The sequence below is a fragment of the Euprymna scolopes genome, chromosome 21 (genome assembly GCF_053919585.1).
Source record: "Euprymna scolopes isolate OS-2025 chromosome 21, ASM5391958v1, whole genome shotgun sequence".
NCBI lineage: Eukaryota > Metazoa > Mollusca > Cephalopoda > Sepiida > Sepiolidae > Euprymna > Euprymna scolopes.
In genome coordinates this window covers 14,971,175-14,990,570 of record NC_136502.1, presented here as the reverse complement: position 1 = coordinate 14,990,570, position 19,396 = coordinate 14,971,175, and the positions used below count along the sequence as shown (strand labels likewise).

General features: G+C 37.0%; 1 protein-coding gene across 1 annotated transcript in view; it reads left to right on the top strand.

The window, feature by feature from the left end:
• The window catches only part of LOC145243057 (uncharacterized), a 130,843-nt gene that overhangs the window by 67,773 nt on the left and 43,674 nt on the right, over positions 1-19,396 (top strand). The window contains exon 4 of the mRNA XM_080106162.1: positions 1,793-1,849. Coding sequence (XP_079962288.1) covers positions 1,793-1,849 — 57 coding nt within the window. The remainder of the gene's footprint in view (positions 1-1,792; positions 1,850-19,396) is intronic.

Genomic DNA, 19,396 nt, shown 5'->3' with positions numbered 1-19,396 from the left:
TCCTTCTACCGCTCCAGAAGAATTCTCTATCTGTATAAAAGCCAAGTACGTCCAAGGATGGAGTACTGCTGCCACATCTGGGCAGGAGCTGCTAAAAACAGCCTATCCTGCCTTGACAGAGTACAAAATAGACTTCGTGGTTTAGTGGCGGATGCCCTTTTCTCTCCCCTGCAACCTCTCTCTCACAGAAGAGACGTTGCGAGCCTGTCTTTGTTTTATCGTTAATTCCATGGCAGGTGCTCGTCTGAGCTCCACTCTCTCGTCCCCCCTCGCCAATCTTTTACGAGAAACACCCGTCTGGCTGAAACTACTGTCAATAATTTTCCCCACTCTTTATCTGTGCCTAAATCCAAACGTAAATTCCATGAGCAAAGCTTCTTTCTTAGAACTGCATGCCAGTGGAACTCTCTGCCGCTTGCCTGTTTCCCACCTGACTACAACTTGGACATATTCAAGTCCAACATAAACAAACTCCTGACAAACCGCTCCCTTAAGTAAGACACTCTATCAAACCCCCCAATACTAATGATTACTCCAATACTATCTCATTGACTACTGTACACGCAATAACGCTTATCCTTGAGTGGCCTTTGAGCCTTGATAAGTGGTGACCCCCATGTAAATTTTTTTTTTTAAATAGGTGCTTGTGTAGATTGGTGACCTTTTAAACTAACACATTCAGGTGAAAACATTATTACGTACTTACGTGTCATGTCGAAATTTGTATAAATTCAAAAAATTACGTAAGAGAAAAATAATTACAAGTAAAAGTAAAATTTATCAAATTATCGAGCTTTACCGTACGTTTTAATGTGGAAAAGTTGTGCGACCAATTCAGTATGACAAAATGACTTATCTCCCTTGACTTAAACTGACTTAAATTAGGGGCCCGCCATTGTTAAACAAATCTTAAAAGAACGTAATTGTGGAAGATTACTTTTTGTTAAATTACGTCTAGTGCATCTTTCTACTGGATTATATTTCATAATTTTGAGAATTTATACTTATTTCGATATGACACATGAATACGTAATAACGTTTTTACTTGAAATGCGTTAGTTTAAAAATATGACCAAGCACTCAAAACATTACGCGCTTATTAATCGTTAGTTTTTTTTTTTTAAACTATTTTGTGTATTTCACTTCACAAAATGCAATCACATATTTTACTTAATATATCCATTGCTGCTGCTGCACCAAGTCGAATTGTTTAGTTAAGCTTTAAGTCACACAAACACGTTTCGTTTTTTTTTTCATTTTTTTTTTTCGTTATTTGTTTTGTTTTTTGTTTTACTATAGAACTGCACGTTCTCTTTAACGCACACACACACACACACAGATACAGACACACACACACACACACACACCTTCGTTTTTAAACCTTGTTTCTCTCTCACTCTCTCCTCCTTTCAATTCAATCCCTGCCAAACTCACACACACGTACGTATGTAATAATTACATATACACAAAAACCATAAGCACAACGGCCCCCCCCCCACACACACACGGGCGCATCCACACATGGCTTAGAAGAGCACGACATATATTCGTACTTTCCATCTAACCACAACTAAAATACATTTCCAACAACAGCAAAGCAACGCATATAATAACGGTTCTTTACAAATGCGTGTTTTTCCCCTTTTAAACAATAACATTATCATTTTTAAATAATGATGAACAATAGTTAATATAAAAACACGCATTTTTTAACGCACTTGCTACTACTACTACTACTACTGATCGTTAGAACGTGAGAAAAACAAGAAAATAATTTAGTAAAAAAAAACAGGTGCTTTCGTACATCTCTTGTGGCCCTTTTTTTCCATGGATTGACACAGATTTGTCGGTAAGAAACGCGTTAAATCAAAAAAGAAAAACATCCATTTTTGCTTTTGGATTTTCGTGTTTGATAATTGAATTTCCTGTGCGTATGTTTTGTTTGTTTTTTGTATGTTGTTGTTGTTGTTATTATTATTATTATTATTATTATTATCGTTATTGCTATTAAAGTTCAGTGTACACATTATATATATATATATATATATATATATATATATATATATATATATATAATTTTAACGTTTACCTTAAAAAAAAATAAAGGGTACTAGTGCAGAGAGTGATCCGGACGTAAATAATAACGTTATTATTTAAAAAGCCATTCTTAATATGGAGAGGGGAGGGTGTTTTGTACCTATTCTATACTTCAACTTTACAATTGAATAAAAAAAAAAAACATATCATAAAACTTCAATTAAACTTGGAAATACGATTTAAAAAATAGCGCGGATCACTCTCTGCACTTGCACCAAATAAAGAACACCACGAAACAATTAATAGTGAAATTGATGTTTTGATACATGAAATCAAAATGTTTTTATTTGGCCAAAAGAGGACAGACCTATCATAGTATCATTCAAATAAGTGCACCTCATTTTTGTGTATTTAGAGCAGCAACTTGATTATTTTGTCTATTTCTACACAAGAGTAAAAAAACTATCCTGCGCTCTGAGTAGTTATTCTTACTAGCGGTTTCTGGGGCAATGTTTATTGTTTGGCTATGAAAGGGTCGTATTCAAACACCCATTGCCTCAGAAACCGCCGGCATGGATATTCAATCCGCACATAATCGTATGATGTATGTATATCAATAATAATAATAAATGATATGATATGTACTAAACGTAACTACACTTCGGTGCAGTTTCACTAATACCAAGTGTATTCCTGACACTTGAAACAATAAAAAATTGATGCCAGTCAGTGACTGGCCCAGTCAGTCAGTCAGTCAGTCACTGCACGGACACTTTTGATGATCGGTGATGCCGTGAAACTGCAGTGAAGTGTTTAGCTAAGTAGATGGTATCATTTGTTATTAAGGTACTTACCGTGCTGAAATAATAACGTTATTTTTTGGGTTTTTTTTTTTTAATATTTAGAAAGCCATTTTTAACATAGGGAGGGTAGGGTGTTTTGTAACTATTCTGCACTTTCACTTAATTTAATAAACAAAAATATTGTAAAAATTGAGTTTAACTCGAAAATACTATTTAAAAATAGCGCAGCCGCAGTGACATGGACGCATAAGCACCATTATTAATATTGCTTTATGGTAAAAAAAAATATCGAGGCGTTTATTTGTTTTAAATTTGTATCTGCTTCTCCTGAATTTTGTTTTCGTGTTATGTGTATACATAGAGAGATGTGTGTGCGCATGCGTGTCTATAACTATGCATCGTTTGTGCACCGTTTAAAGTAGTCATTCTTCTTACAAATGTAACAGCAAAAAGCAAGACGGTATGCTGTTTCACGCTACGGATGGTCATAAGTGGAAATAATTGATTTATTAAATACCTTAGTTTTGGACAAGCAATTACTGATTAAAATGTTTTGGTTTAATTTGCACCCATCCCAACTCGCTTCGCATTCGACAATATTGAAATGCAATTTTACTGTGTATGATCCGAGTTTTAATTAAACCAAAAAACTTTCTCCAATAAACCGATTTCTAATTGCCCATCCTTACTTTTTGTTGATTATTTTAAGGGTGATGTGTCGAATCGCAAAATTATTAAGGAATCCCCAACCACAAAATTACGCTACAAAAAAATATAAAAACTAAACTTTCTTTGGTAACTGAAAACGATTTTTTTTTTTAATCGAGATACGAATTTTTTTTTTTTTTGTTTCCAGATTTACCTTGAAAAAAGTGGTCGGTGGGGGCGGAGGTTCTATTTTAGGTGGTGAACATTTATTGTCTTATATGATACTTTTCCGGGTTGGCTATATAATGCGTAGTCTATTTAAACTCAACTGAACGTATATTTAAATTGAGTTTCTTCTTTCCCCATACACAGAAATCAGAATTTAATTTTAACAAAGCAAACCTATCAAGATAGTAAAAGCTCTACACGATTAAGAGGAGCAATTGATATATCAAAATAAAAGATACAGAAGAAAAGTTACATATAACTTTCAGATCAATCAGACTGGAAGAGGATAACAGGATAACTCTTTAGGCCATATTTGATGCTAAAAGTTTTTCATCAGATATAAAATATAAACAAAAGCAAACTTAAGAAAATTTTGATTAGAAATAAAGAAAGTATGTATAAAAAAAATAATATATTATTTCATGTATTCACAAAAAATGTTATAAGATATATTTTATGTATCGATTTTCAGTATTTACTTCAACAGTGCTCAGTACATGAGTAGAGCTGGGTGGTAAGTTATGAAAATATATATGGCATTTAAGCTACACAGAGGCCTTAGTGTTTCATTCCCGCAGGAATCGTCAGGCTAAAATGCATGGAATTCATGTTCCAAGCTTCTATCTTTACATCATCAACGCTCTGCTCCCCGTCTGGCATCAATTGAAATGAATGTCTCTTGTCTTGGGGACACTCCGTGTTTTGGCAAGCTTCTAGGTTTGGCCTTTACTTCTGATATGAGATGGAACACATACATCGAATCCGTTGCCAAGGCTGCTGGAAAAATAGTGGGATTGTTCTACCGCTCCAGTAGATATCTCATTGCTAATACAATTCTTTACCTGTATGAGAGACAAGTACATCCAAGGATGGAGTACTGTTGCCACATCTGGGTAGGAGCTGCTAGAAGGAGCTTATCCTGCCTTGATAGAGTTCAAAATAGACTTTGTAGGAGGTGGAGAAAGCCCTGTTCTCTTCCTTGCAACCTCTTTCTCACAGAAGAGACGTTGTGAACCTGTCTCTGCTTCATCGTTATTTTCATGGCAAGTGCTCATCTCCCCCCTGGCATGACTTTCACGAAAAACACTCGTCTAGCTGAAACCACTATCAATAATTTCCACCACTCTTTATCTGTGCCTAAAGCTAAACATAGATTCCATGAACAAAGCTTCTTTCTTAGAACTGCACACCTGTTCCGTTTTCCTGCTTTTCAACTGACTATAATATGGTCATCTTCAAGTTCTTGATGAGCCATCCCCTTAAGTAATCCAATTTACCAAATTTCCACTACTAGCGATTACTACAACATTTTCTCATTGACTACTGTATACTCATTAACCCTTATCCTTGAATGGCCTCCTGGCCTTGATAAGTGATGACTCCTTTGTAAAAAATAAATACATAAAAAAATAGGATAGGCCATCCTTATCTAGAGTTGATCAAAACTGGAACACGTGGGGTGGAATTATATTTTTGTGTTTTCTTAGTTAGAAGAATGCATGCTCCCGTTGGCTAGTATAGCTCAGAGAAGATAACTTGAATATGATTCAAGGGAGATAACTCTTCAATATTCCGAGCAAACACTAGAGTATTCTTAGTATATAACTGTTGTATATGCAGTGATTTTAATTAAATTTGTAAAAAGATATCTGTTATTACATTGATCAAATTTGAACATTTTTTTTTTATTTAATATTTTCTTACATTTTAAACTAGCCTGGGTGCCCGGCGTTTCCCGGGGTTTTGAAGGTATGTGTTGAGCAAAAAAAAAAAATGTGGTAGTAGGCAGGCTCAAACCCGTGACGCAAAGGTGGAAAAGAAAGTGAAAGAAAACCTGACGTCTTACCCCTACTCCATGACGCGATCGGAAGTTCAGAACGTTGAAATTACTAAAGTCATTCCAACCAATACGATGACTTTCAAAAATGGCGACGCAAAAGAACCGACCCTTCTTGTAGAAAACTGTCCAGTTGAGGGTGAAGAAATTAATGTTTATAGCCAATTTTTCGATATTTGTCGTCCAAAAGGTCGAGCTTCAAAACGATACTGATCTCGTGAAAATCCATCGCCTCTGTCGAAAGTTTTAGGCAGACATACATACATACATACATGATGATTGCAACGTCTTGTCAGACGAGTGCCACTCCCTCAGACACTGAAAGTCCATGAGCCCAAAAATGACTTTTTTATTTTTTAGTCCTGCCGGCAAATTCACACGCTCAAGCAGACATGACACTGAAGACGGTCATTGGTATACATACATATATATCTTCTTCTTCTTCTTCTTCTTCTTGCTCGTCCATCGAAATCGACGATGACCAAGGTATCAATCAGTTCGGCGTCAGGGGTTTGTGGGTCCTGAGATGGCTGATGAGGCCAATCCGTGCTCGGCAGACTCTTCCACACTCTGGACATGTGAAGGCGGTATCGGCAGGCTGTGAACCGGCAGCTCTCTCCTTCCTCCTCTTGTGCTTCTGCTGGTCGTGTGTCATGCATTGATTCTCTGCCCTGTCGGCTCCTAGGCTGATGACGCAACGCCAGGCCGAACGTTTAGCAGCGCGACTCTCCCAAGACTGGGGGCTGATGTCAAAGTCTTTTAGGGACGTTCTCAGACAGTCTTTATATCGTTTCTTTTGGCCCCCTGCATTCCGCTTTCCCTGGCTGAGTTCCCCATAGAAAAGTTGTTTGGGGATTCGGCTGTCATGCATGCGATAGACATGGCCTGCCCACCGGAGCTGGGTTTTGCGGATTATGGTGGTGATGGTATGGAGCCCCGTGCGCTTCAAGACTTCTGTGTCAGGAATTCTGTCTTGCCAGCGGATGTTGAGAAGATTACGGAGGCATCTGAGGTGGAAGCCATTCAACTGTTTTTCATGTCTTTTATATGGCGTCCAAGTTTCGCAGGCGTAGAGTAGGGTTGTCAGGATGACCGCTCGGTATACTTTCAGTTTGGTTGCGAGTGTAATGCCTCTCCTCTTCCACACATTGTCTCTAAGTCTTCCAAATGCACTGCTCGCTGTGGAGATCCTATGGTTAACCTCAATGTCAATGTTGGCGGTGCGGGAGAGGGTGCTGCCAAGGTAGGTGAATTGCTCCACAGCATGGATCTTCTGTCCTTTGACAGTGATGCCGGGTTCATGGTATGCATCTCCTGGGGCGGGTTGGTACATAACTTCTGTCTTCTTTGTACTGATGGTGAGACCAAAGTTGTCACAACTGGTGGAAAATCCGTCCATTTGACGTTGCATCTCTATCTCATTTGGGGCATTAAGGGCACAGTCATCGGCAAAGAGAAGGTCTCTGATGATGGTTTTCCTCACTTTCGTGACTGCCTGCATTCGCCTGATGTTAAACAATTCCCCGTCACATCTGTACTTGATGACAATGCCAGAGTGACTGTCTTTGAAAGCGTCCTGGAGCATGGCAGAGAAAACCATGCTGAAGAGCGTCGGGGCTAAGACACAGCCCTGCTTGACCCCGTTGGTCACAGGGAAGGGCTCTGAGGGGTCGCCGTCATCCAGGACACGAGCGGTCATGCCCTCATGGAACTGCCTGACAATGGCGATGAACCTGTCTGGACAACCAAATTTTTTCATGATCCGCCAGAGGCCATTTCGGCAAACAGTGTCGAAGGCCTTGATCAGGTCGACGAACGTGGTGTAGAGGCCCCGGTGCTGCTCGACACACTTCTCCTGCAGTTGGCGTGCAGTAAAGATCATATCAGTCGTCCCGCGGCCCGCTCAAAAGCCACACTGGCTCTCGGGAAGAAGACCATCTTCAAGGTGCACCAGCAGGCGGTTGAGAAGGACGCCGGCCAGGATTTTCCCGGCGATGGAAAGAAGGGATATCCCGCGGTGGTTGTCACATGACTGACGATTTCCCTTGCGTTTGTAAATGTGAACGATAGTAGCATCACGAAAATCTTGCGGTAATTCTTCACTCTCCCACATGGATTGGAAGAGTTCTGTTAGTCTTAAAAGCAGTGTAGGTCCACCAGCTTTGTATACTTCTGCTGGAATTGAGTCGGGCCGGGGGCCTTCCCAGAGGAAAGTTGCTTGATGGCTTTGCTTACTTCCTCTGACGAGGGTGGGATGTCGAGCTCCTCGTTGATAGGCTCCTGGCGTAGTCGATCGATGGCTTCATCGTTGATGGAAGATGGTTGGTTTAGCACACTGTTAAAGTGCTCCGCCCATCTATCAAGGATCTGCTTTTTGTCATTCAAGACAGTTGTTCCATCGGAGCTAAGCAGCGGGGAGGAGCTAGAGGACTGGGGACCGTAGACAGCCCTCAGCGCATCGTAAAACTTCCTCATATCCTGGCTATCGGCATGCTCCTGGATCTCATCTGCTTTGGCGCTGAGCCAGGCATCCTGCATGGAGCGGAGTCTGGCCTGCACCTTGCTGCGGATGTTGATGAAGGCAGCTTTCTTTGCGAAACACTTGGGGTCACTCTGATGTGCACGGAGAAGTTGGCGTTTCTCCTCCAGGAGGGGCTGAATCTCAGAGTCATTTTCATCAAACCAGTCCTGGTGCTTCTTTTGCTTGGGTCCAATGATTTCGAGATATATATATATATATATATATATACATACGCACATACATACATACACATACACACATATGCACATACATATCTATAAACATACATACAGACATACATATATTAAACAGACAGGTGAGATTTATATAATAGATGAATCTAGAAAGTTTTGGTCAGATATTTCTTCATGGGATACTTTTACCTAATATATGAAATAAGTAATAAAAAACATGAATAAAATTAAAAATACATCATTTTCCTAAATAATCTGTAGAATAAAGTAAAGTCAGTTTTTTTTTACATTTCATGAAACATACATTTCAAACCAAAACCTTCAATTAATCAATCAACCTTTTAATCTATTCTACCAGCCGCTTTAGCCAAATTCTCATGCATCTTTCCAGAAAATATGTTGTTGTTTTTTTTTTTCATTCCATTTCAATATTTCTTACATTTTCTAATTCATATCACAACAATTACATTTCTGCATTATATTTATTTTGGTGCCAGTGTACTTTAGATAACCGGAAGTATTTTTTGTTTTTATTTCCAAAGGTATTGTAATAGGGAAAAGAGGAGACCATCCATGCCATAATATTCTAAACTGAATGTTTTATTTTTAAATTAAAATAGAAATTATTTGAAAATTAATTATTCTGAAATGTTGCATTTTATTTGCAAATTCAGAATAAAAAAAATGTTGTTGCTCATATATTAAATTAAAAAAATTTAATTCAATAAATGTTTTCTGTTGTGTTATTTCATTTTTACTGAACTTTTTTTATTTTTTTTTATTTTTTGAATCCTTTGAGATAAAGCTTCATAATTTGTGCATTCATTCTTTTTGCAGACTGTTATCCTCATCTTTGTAGTTGTTGTTCTTGTTTCACCATGTTTCGGACAACTTATCCTTTGATCTTCTTCAGGTGATTAACTGTGACGGGATAGAAATGCTGAATCTTGTAACTTATCCCCAATAATTACTGCCTTCCATAGTTGTTGTCTCCCCACGTTTCAGGGCCCATGATGCAATGGATAGAGGTGTTGAGTCTCTATGATTCCAGGTGAGCATTGTTTGAAGATAGTGGTTTCAACCCTACTCAAGCAGCATGAGGATTGGTTGGTCAAAACATAGTGAGACAACAACTGTTGCAGTATTGCTTCCATAAATCGGGGTACATATTAAACATGACGGGGACATATATAACAATGATCAGGGAGACATTTATACAGTTCTTATATTTCTTGGGGACTTCGTATTAACAGTTCTTATAACACAGATTAGAGGAGAGGAGGCATTTATAGACATTACTTGTGATGGAGGAGATGGGACAAATAACTTAGAAAGGTTTACACAGTTCATTATAATTGATGATAAACACAATTACCTTTCGTTCGTGATGAAGGATGACACAAGACAACAGTTACAAATAATGACTTCCTTTATTCATCTGATCGACTGGTCGATTGACATCAGAAATTCAAATTTGGATCTACATAGTCTAAATGTTCTCCCTTCGCTTCCGAGGGATTAACTGACCAACTTTCTGGCTCTCTTGCTGACTGACTTCTCTCTGACTAAAATCCGAACCCATAATATGGAGAAATGTCCTTTGTCTATGACGTCAGAAGTGTGTTTGTCAAACGTGACAAATTTCACGTGGCTTTACATATGTTTGTCCAAACACACTTTTGACAAACAAAAGAATCCTCAATTCTAATCTGACCTATTTTTAAACAATATAATTCATTTTGCATTGTTCATTCTTTTACTGACATATTTAATATTCAGATTTCTAAAAGAATTAACAATAGACTTAATTTCTAAAATTCCATTTCTTAACTTTGCCTACGAGGCTCGATTCTAGGCTTATCCTAATCTCATTTTTACTTATCTAATGTTCTTATTATTTACATGGAAAAGGCACAGCCCTTTTCCATGTAACACAACTATGAAAGACAGTAATTACTGGGGATACAGTTACAAGACAGCATTCCTATCTCGTCACGGTTAATCACCTGAAGTAGGTCAGAGGATGCGGTGGTGTAACAACAAAACTGAAGATGAGGATAACAGTCTACAAAAAATGAATAAACAAATTTACTTGTTTTGAATTACAATAAAAGTTTGGTTTAAAAAAATAATTAAACTTGTCTCCTCTTTTCTCTAGTATAACGGCTGTGAAAAAAACCCAAAAAAAAACTTCCGGTTACTTAAAGTGTACTAGTTTCTTTTTTTTTTTTTTTTTTTTTTTTTTTAATCTTTACTTCAGCATTTGCCTATTTACAAGCATTCACAGATAAAGGATCATTTTATATAAACTGTAAGTTCCTTGCTCAGGTTTTCTGGAATTTTCTGTAATTCCAGTTCCCAAGCTTGGTTTGAGTCTGTTAACATTCCATTGTTGTTGATAGTATGAATCCAAGTTTCTTGGGCATTCCCATTTTCCCCCCAGACTTTCACCTTAAAATCTCTGTATTTTTGCATTAAAAATATCGCTTCTCGCAACGTGATCAGACTAATGTAGGCAACTGACCATCAAGAGTTCATGAAGCTTTGGTATATTTAAGCGCAACTACAAGGTATTACAGCTCATGTGCTAACAATCATATCTGATCTGATCTTTCATATCTGATTATTGCTTTGCTATTATACAGCATCACACTCCTAACACAGTACTATACACCCCAATCCTCATAGGTAGTAAGAGGGAATAGTTTACTTACTCTATGCTGGTTTTATCCTAATGATAGAGCTAAACAAACAACCACATCCAGCACTCAACATATTTCAACATAATAAAAAGAGTCTATCGCTTTGAAACTTCCCCTCAATATAAGGTCAGTAGTCAAGTGAGTATGCCCGCTGAAAACATTTTCTACGCTAGCTCTCTCGACAGGTCACTATACTTTTTTGTCCATGATTATTGACCATCACTTGTGTATTTTGACAACTCTTAGTCTTTTGACTTCCAATTTTTTTTTATCCATACCACATTTCCAAATTTTTAATTTCTCATAACTAATCAATTTAAAATATACAAAGTTCCTCAACATTTTTCTTCAAAGTAAAATGAATATTTTCACATTTTTATCCACAAATGCAAGTGAAATGAAAAGTGAAGATAATAATTTTAATTGTATTATCCACTCAGTTGTATCAGTTAAGATAAAAATGAAATGTAATAAGTCCTCAGCTGTACCTCGACATTATATCGATACTCTATGGCTGACTATATGGTACAGTATATCGATACTCTATGGCTGACTGGGATAGCTTCCGCACATTTATATCAAATCTACCTCTGCGTTCCATGTTTAAAAAGGATGTGTTCTCTATAGTATCAGTCCTGACAGAATTGTTAATTGTAGGTATAGACCGTTTCATACCCTCGAAAAAATTCCAGCAAAAACCAACAGCCAGCCGTGGTTCTCTCCAGAATGTGCTGCTGCCATTGCACATAAAAAATCACTTTTTCCATTACTTCCAACATAATAGATGTACTGAGACTAAAGCTGCTTTCAGAACTGCCAGCAACCATTGTAAGAAAGTAGTAAAGAATGCAAGAGAGTTGTATGCTCAGTCCGTCAAGTCAAAAGTAGCTGAGCAGCGGCTTGATTCTCACCAGTTTTTGCAAATAACAAACAGAATCCTGAACAGAAGCGTGTGCTCTATCCCAACTATCATCAATGGACCTGAGGTAATCTCATCAGCATCAGACAAAGCCAAACTCTTTGCCAAGAACTTTGCAGCTAATTCTAACTTTGTGACCAAGGCAATATTTCCTCCTGTATCAGAAAACAAGCTATGTGATATACAAATATCTGTATGTGATGTTGCCAAGCTAATCAAAAACCTTGATTCCAGTAAAGCAACCGGCCCTGACGGTATTCCAATTATAATACTCAAAAGGCTTCAACCAGAACTTGCGCCCATCCTTACAAATTACAAACTGTTTAAACGTTGTCTTAAGGAGAATTGCTTCCCGTCACCCTGGAAAATCTCATTAGTATGCCTCGTATTTAAGAATTCAGGTGATCGCTCATCTCCCTCACAGTACAGGCCAATAAGTCTCCTGTGCGTCATGAGTAAGTTGATGGAATCTGTGTTAAATAGAGAAGTAATCAACCATCTCAGCAAAAATAACCTTCTTAGTGACACGCAATATGGTTTCCGTTCTGCTAGATCTACAGCAGATGTGCTTACAGTTATATCTTATATGATTAGCGAATCTCTCGACGGAGGCTATCTTTCTAGGTCAATTGCTCTTGACATATCAAAGGCCTTTGATAAAGTATGGCATAAAGGTTGGTTCACAAGATCTCCAGCTACGGTATAGCTGGAAATGTCTTCTCAATTATTAAATCATTTCTTTCTGATAGGTTCATAAGAGTAGTAGTTGATGGGCAGAAATCAGAAGCTCTTAGTATTAATGCTGGAGTCCCTTAGGGATCCATCCTGGGCCCAACTCTTTTCCTGATCTACATTAATGATCTTCCAAATCACATCCTTACATCATTCGTAGATATCTATGCTGATGACACTACTATCTATGGTAGCACATCTAATACCGTAAACAACCAAGTTCTCTCTGATTCTCTCTCCTCTGATCTTGAGCAAGTGGTACAATGGGGAAAGAGGTGGCTTGTTACTTTTAATGCATCCAAAACCAAGTTTTTATCTTTACATCAACGTTCTGATCCCCCATCTGGCATCAATTGAAATGAATGGCTATCGTCTTGGGGAGGCTTCATGTTTTGACAAGCTTCTGGGCTTGACCTTTACTCCTGATCTTAAATGGAACACATACATTAAATCCGTTGCCAAAGCCACTGGAAAAATGGTGGGATCCTTCTATCGATCCAGTAGATATCTCACTGCTGATGCAATTCTCTATCTATATAAGAGCCAGGTACATCCAAGGATGGAATACTGTTGCCACATCTGAGCAGGAGCTGCTAGAAAGGACTTATCCTGCCTCAAAATAGACTTCGTAGCCTTGTGGGGGATGTCCTTTTCTCTTCCCTGCAATCTCTTTCTCGCAGAAGAGATGTTGCGAGTTTGTCTCTGCTTTATCGTTATTTTCATGGCAGGTGCTCGGCTGAGCTCCATTCTATGGTCCCCCCTCGCCAAACTTTCACAAGAAACTCCCGTCTAGCAGAAAACACTATCAATAATTACCCCCACTCTTTATCTGTGCCTAAACCTAAACGTAGATTCGATGAGGAAAGCTTCTTTCTTAGAACTGCACGCCTATGGAATTGTCTTCCGTTTTCCTGCTTTCCAGCTGACTACAATATGGTTGTCTTCAAGTCTAACGTAAACAAGTTCTTGATGAACCATTCCATATAAGTTAACAAATTTAACGAATCTCCATTATTAACAGCTACTATATTGTCCAATTTCTACTGCACACTCTTTAACCCTTATCCTTGAGTGGCCTCTTGGCCTTGATAATGTGGTGATGCCTATGTAAAAAAAAAAAAAAGATACTTCAAACTACTGTTCTCATTTTGAGTGTTATTTTCACAACGTTTCGATCGATATAACTTCTGACTTTCTTCAGGTATATCTTGTCAAACTCAGGAATGTTACTGTTGAACTCAAGAATTTGGACAGAATTTCTAAATGGACACGTTATTTAATCCATGGCTCTCATTCCATCAGACATGAATAGGTAGAAATCCTAATAATTTGCAATTGTATTTTGAGTGTCGCCTGCACTGAAGAGTGTAACGTTACATCTGAATTTTACCAAGTACTTTATCCACTATGCCATGGGTCCGATAAAATATAATAATTTTAAATTGAAAATTATTTAATCATTAAATTTCATTATTTTATTTGTTTGGCCAAAGCGTGCAACAATTTGAAATGCATCGCTAAAGAGATGAAGGATTGTGTATCAGTTATCTCCCCATGAAGAAGATCCATTTGATGCAAGTGGAGGGACTGCAGAAATTTACACATCTGCGGTGTAGAGCCAAATTGTTCTGTCCAGTCTCAAGTAACCACCATCCCAGGCATTACTTCTGCCAAAAGCAGAGGGGTTATTACCTGGTACTAGAAACGCCCTCATCAAAAAAATACCGCTGGATCCAATTAAGGCTATTTTTCTCTTGAAGTCTAGTGTGTCCTTTTTTTTGAAGAAGTTGGTCTTCTCGCTTTAAAAAAATCTGACTTTCTATCACATAAATCCACTCTCCTTTTAACATTCTGAGGATTGATGTGAACTTTTCAACTTATCATTTAGTGCAACAACAAATTGTACCCTCTTGAAGTTTTAAGTACTTCATTTTTTTTTTTTTTTTTTGCACCCCAATCATATATTTGAAATGTGGAGTATGAGAAATAACTGGAGAAAAAAGAATCCAGTTTCAATATTTTGTGGTTCTTAACTCTACGACTAACCCTAAGTCAGAGTGGTAACAGCTTGCTTCCCCCCCCCCAAAAAAAAACTTCCTTAACTCTACAACAAACCTTAAATCAAAGTAGTAACAACACTTCCACCCAAGAATCACTAATCCTAAAACAAAACTGTCCTGAAAAGCTTTTCAAGTTAATTTCTTAAAATGTATGCTTGTTAGTTGTACACGACAATAAATATCACGTGACAATATTTTTTTAATGGGGGAGGGAAGCTATTTGGCTCTAAGATTTTACCATAGAACTGATTTATCATCTCATTAAATAACCGCTATTATATATGTACATATATATATATATACATACTGGTACTCCTTGGGCGTTGAGTTCCATGGCGACCAGCAGAAAAATTTAATGGGTAAATGTTTACTTTAACTACAACAGAACACCGATCAATAAAAATTTTTTTTTTTTTTACTTCGGTTTCCGGGGTCGCTGACAACGAATCTGATATTCAAACCCATCGCATGGTATTAACCCCTGAACCCTCGCACTATTTTGTGCTAACTCACCACCGCCATCGTTTATGCTATTCTTACATGATGTGTTCGCGCATGGACGCGCGTTGTAAGGTGACTTGTCACATCGCGGAAGAATTTTTTAGTAGACATTTAAAATAAGAAAGTTTTCAAAAACAAAATGTGGTTCATTTTTCTGTGTTACGTAGTTTTTGATGCTTTTTTAATTGATCTAAAAAATTAAGTTTTCACAAGCGGTCTACAAAAGCATTTTTATTTTTCGTTTTTTTATTTTTTTTTAGGGGGGGGGGGATTCAATTATATAACTTGAACAACACTACACTACCTGTCTCCCCAATGTAAACAGAATTTTTTGTGAAAAATTAAACAGTTCTTCTGCTCGGTGTATGTCGGCGCGTTACTTATGGAAAAACGGTAAATTAAACTGCAGAAGCAAAGCAAAGCACCTGTTATATGTTATACAAGTTTCATAATTGAAAAAAAAAACTAAAAAAAAAAAAAAATTAAAAAAACGAAAAATAAAAATGCTTTTGTAAACCGCTCGTGAAAACTTAATTTTTTAGATCAATTAAAAAAGCATAAAAAACTACATAACACAGAAAAATGAACCACTTTTTTTTTTTGAAAACTTTGTTGTTATTTTAAATGTCTGTGATGGGTCGGGATAAGTCACCTTACTATGCGCGTCCATGCGCGAACGCATAATGTAAGAGTAGCATAAACGATGGCGGTGGTAAGTTGGCACAAAATAGTGCGAGGGTTCAGGGGTTAATACCATGCAAACGGTAAATTTGCGATGGGTTTGAATATCAGATTCGTTATCAGCGACCCTGAAAATCTAAAAAAAAAAAAAAAAAAAATATTGGTCGGTGTTCTATTGTAGTTAAAGTAAACATTTACCCATTAAATTTTTCTGCTGGTCGCCATGGAACTCAACGCCCAATGAGTTCCGACATACTTTTTGTACTTAACGTGTCTTGCCAAGAAATACAGTTTTCTTCAGTCAAGTCTAAAAACTAATAAACGAAATGGTAAAATATGCTAAATAGATTTTTAGAAATTGAAGAGTTACACACTTTTCAAATTCAAGGGCAATAATTTAGCATTAGTACTTTGGATTATTTCCCTTATACAATACAACATTATTCAAAACTAACAGTCATGTGTAAAGTAAATCTAATTGTAAACACTGATGTAATTAATCGAGGTAAAACTTAACGGAAAATAATAACAAATATGCAAGTTAAACCTTTCTTTAAAAAACAAGGGAAAGTCACTAAATTACAGCGTGAGTTTATTGCTAGAAAAAAATCAGTGTAGGCGTTAATTTTTTTTGTTTTTGTTAAATATTGTATGAAGAATCTTTTTGAATTTATTGAGGAATACACATTTCGTATGGAGGAGCAGGAGCAGTCACTCATTTTAAATATGTAAACATTAGGCAAATAATAACAAGTTTTATAAAGTGGCCGTCCATCTGCGCCATGTTGGATAACTTTACCTAATGTTTACATATCTAAAGTGTGTAAGCCTGTTTAAAGTGACTTTGAGGATTAATTTGAACTTTTTCAATTTATTATTTAATGCAACAAAAAAGGTGCACCCTCTTAGAATTAAGCACTTCATTTTTTTATTTATCTATTTATTTATTTTTTTTTTTTTTTTTGCACATCAATCAGACATCTGAGATTTGGGATATGATAAATCGGGTTTGTATTACTGTACACATAGATTCGAAAAAGTTGTCAAAAAACAAATATAGAACAAATAAATGTTATCAAAGGCAAGATAAGTTACTTTTCTACCTAACTGGATATATTTTTTGTGTTTTTATTCAGTGTAACATGTTTATTCAGCTCGAAAAACATGCAGTGTTTACCGATGTATTGGAAAATTCAAAATGGCAGCCGACTCTCTCTCGGAGAGGGTACGTTTGGGAAAAGGTATTATAAATAATAAACTAGACAAAATACTGTTAGAAATTCGCTCAATATATGTTATCGTGACATAAGTTGACATATGTTCGGTTGTTTTCTAACAGTATTTTGTCTAGTTTATTATTTATAATACCTTTTCCCAAACGTACCCTCTCCGAGAGAGAGTCGGCTGCCATTTTGAATTTTCCAATACATCGGTAAACACTGCACGTTTTTCGAGCTGAATAAACATGTTACACTGAATAAAAACACAAAAAATATATCCAGTTAGGTAGAAAAGTAACTTATCTTGCCTTTGATAACATTTATTTGTTCTATATTTGTTTTTTGACAACTTTTTCGAATCTATGTGTACAGTAATACAAACCCGATAAATCACTGGAGAAAAAAGAATTCAATTTCAACGATTTGTGATTCTTAACTCTCTACCACTAACCTTAAGTCAACATCACTTGCAGAAGCTGCACGTTGCACATTTCCTCATATGAGCAGTGAGTAGTGAGGGGTTGGTATCTTTGAATACTATTTTACTTTGAATATTTGGTCAAGGTTTACTTGTAGGGGAAAGTATATCCATGCCAGGTTGTCCGAAAATAAACCTTATTTACACGTCCATCAGTAAATGAAAATATAGCCTGACTGCTGACCTATGCCAAGAATATGAATTTTCAAACAATAAAATTTATTTACAGTGATATACTAAGGAGATGGAATGACGAAATGGTATCTCCATCCATTCATTGGAGAAGGAATTCTCCGAAATGACTGTCAAGCCTTCATTTCTAATGCATTATTAGTGCATTAAAACAAAGTTAATCAGCATTTGTTTCCTTAAGGTTTACTTTGTATGTATTTTAATCGCACAAAATACATGTTAAAATCTTCCTTGGTGTTGGGTTTGAGTTAGATTTAACTCAATATTCATTTTGGTAGAATTAGCCATTAATTTGTAATTTACTTATCAAGTCACCTATCTTTTACTAAGTTTCTGGCTATTACTCCCACCCTCTATCATTGTATATTATTTAACCCCTTTCTCAGCACGCACATTTTTTTATTTGAATGTGTCTGAGCTTAATTGGTGTCATTTGGTTATATGTTCTCTGCACTCAAGAATTTTCCTTAATATTTTCAACTGTTTTCATTAATGCCATACATTATATGTTGTCAAACCTTTCATCAACTCTAATTTCTCTGAGTTTTTTTCCCCCAGGTTTTTCAAAACTGTACTCTAGTGTTCATATGATTATTGGTACAGGATGGAATGATAAAATTTTCACCTTAGAAAAGACATGATTCCATTTCCATTTGATGAAAACCAGTTTTCTTTTTTATTGCAGATCATCTACTAGTTCGCCAGTTGTGTACAAATCCCAAGAGCAATAGGAGCCTTCTATCATGTCTGAAAGTGACACAATGTTCAATGGGAGATTGGAGATATGCCACTGTACAACATACTTTCTACCGATCCAAGTTATGACAACAGGACCATTGCCAGCACCCTCAAAATGCAAATTCAGACGGTTCAATGCTTGAGGGCACAACTCAACAAAGTTTCCAGCCAAGGTTATGGTCTTTGGTGTGGTTTCAAATGAGGGCCACATCATGTCACCTCACATCTTTGTAGTAGACATGTGCTGAAGAACGTGGTGATCCCCTGGTGCAATCAGGTGGCCACGGGCAGACCCTGGGTGTGGCAGCAGGACAGCCTACAAAGAGACCCAGGCTTCACTTCAGAAGGAGTGCTACGACTTTGTACCCTTCTCTCACTGGCTGCCTCCTCTCATGACCTGAACTTGCTTGACTACTTCATTTGTTTATATGTTGAGAACATCACCAACATGACCTCCCACAACACAACAGCCAGCCTGATCGCCACCATCCACCGAGTATTTGCCAAGCTCCCGCTGGCATTTGTGGAAACGGCATGCTCTCAGTTCCGGACCCATATCGAGGCAGAGATTGAGGCTGAAGGCAGCTACATTGAATAAATATAAGCTCTACGACATAATCAAGTTACCTGAATTGATTTTTTTCAACAAAAGTTTTGAATTAAAGCTGTAGTGTTGCTGCTTTCTTTTTTTTTAAGGCGACAAATTTATTGTTCCACTCTGTATTACAATTAATATCTTAAGGTTCCATTAGATTTAAGGCTCCTAAAATTCGGATTAGAACGGTCTGCAAGGATCCGTGGCATAGTGGTTAGAGTACTGTGAAAATCAATTGTAAAAGTGACTTTCTCCTGAAGGTTGAAGATTGAATTCTCAGTATAAGCAACCGAAATATACAATTGTGAAT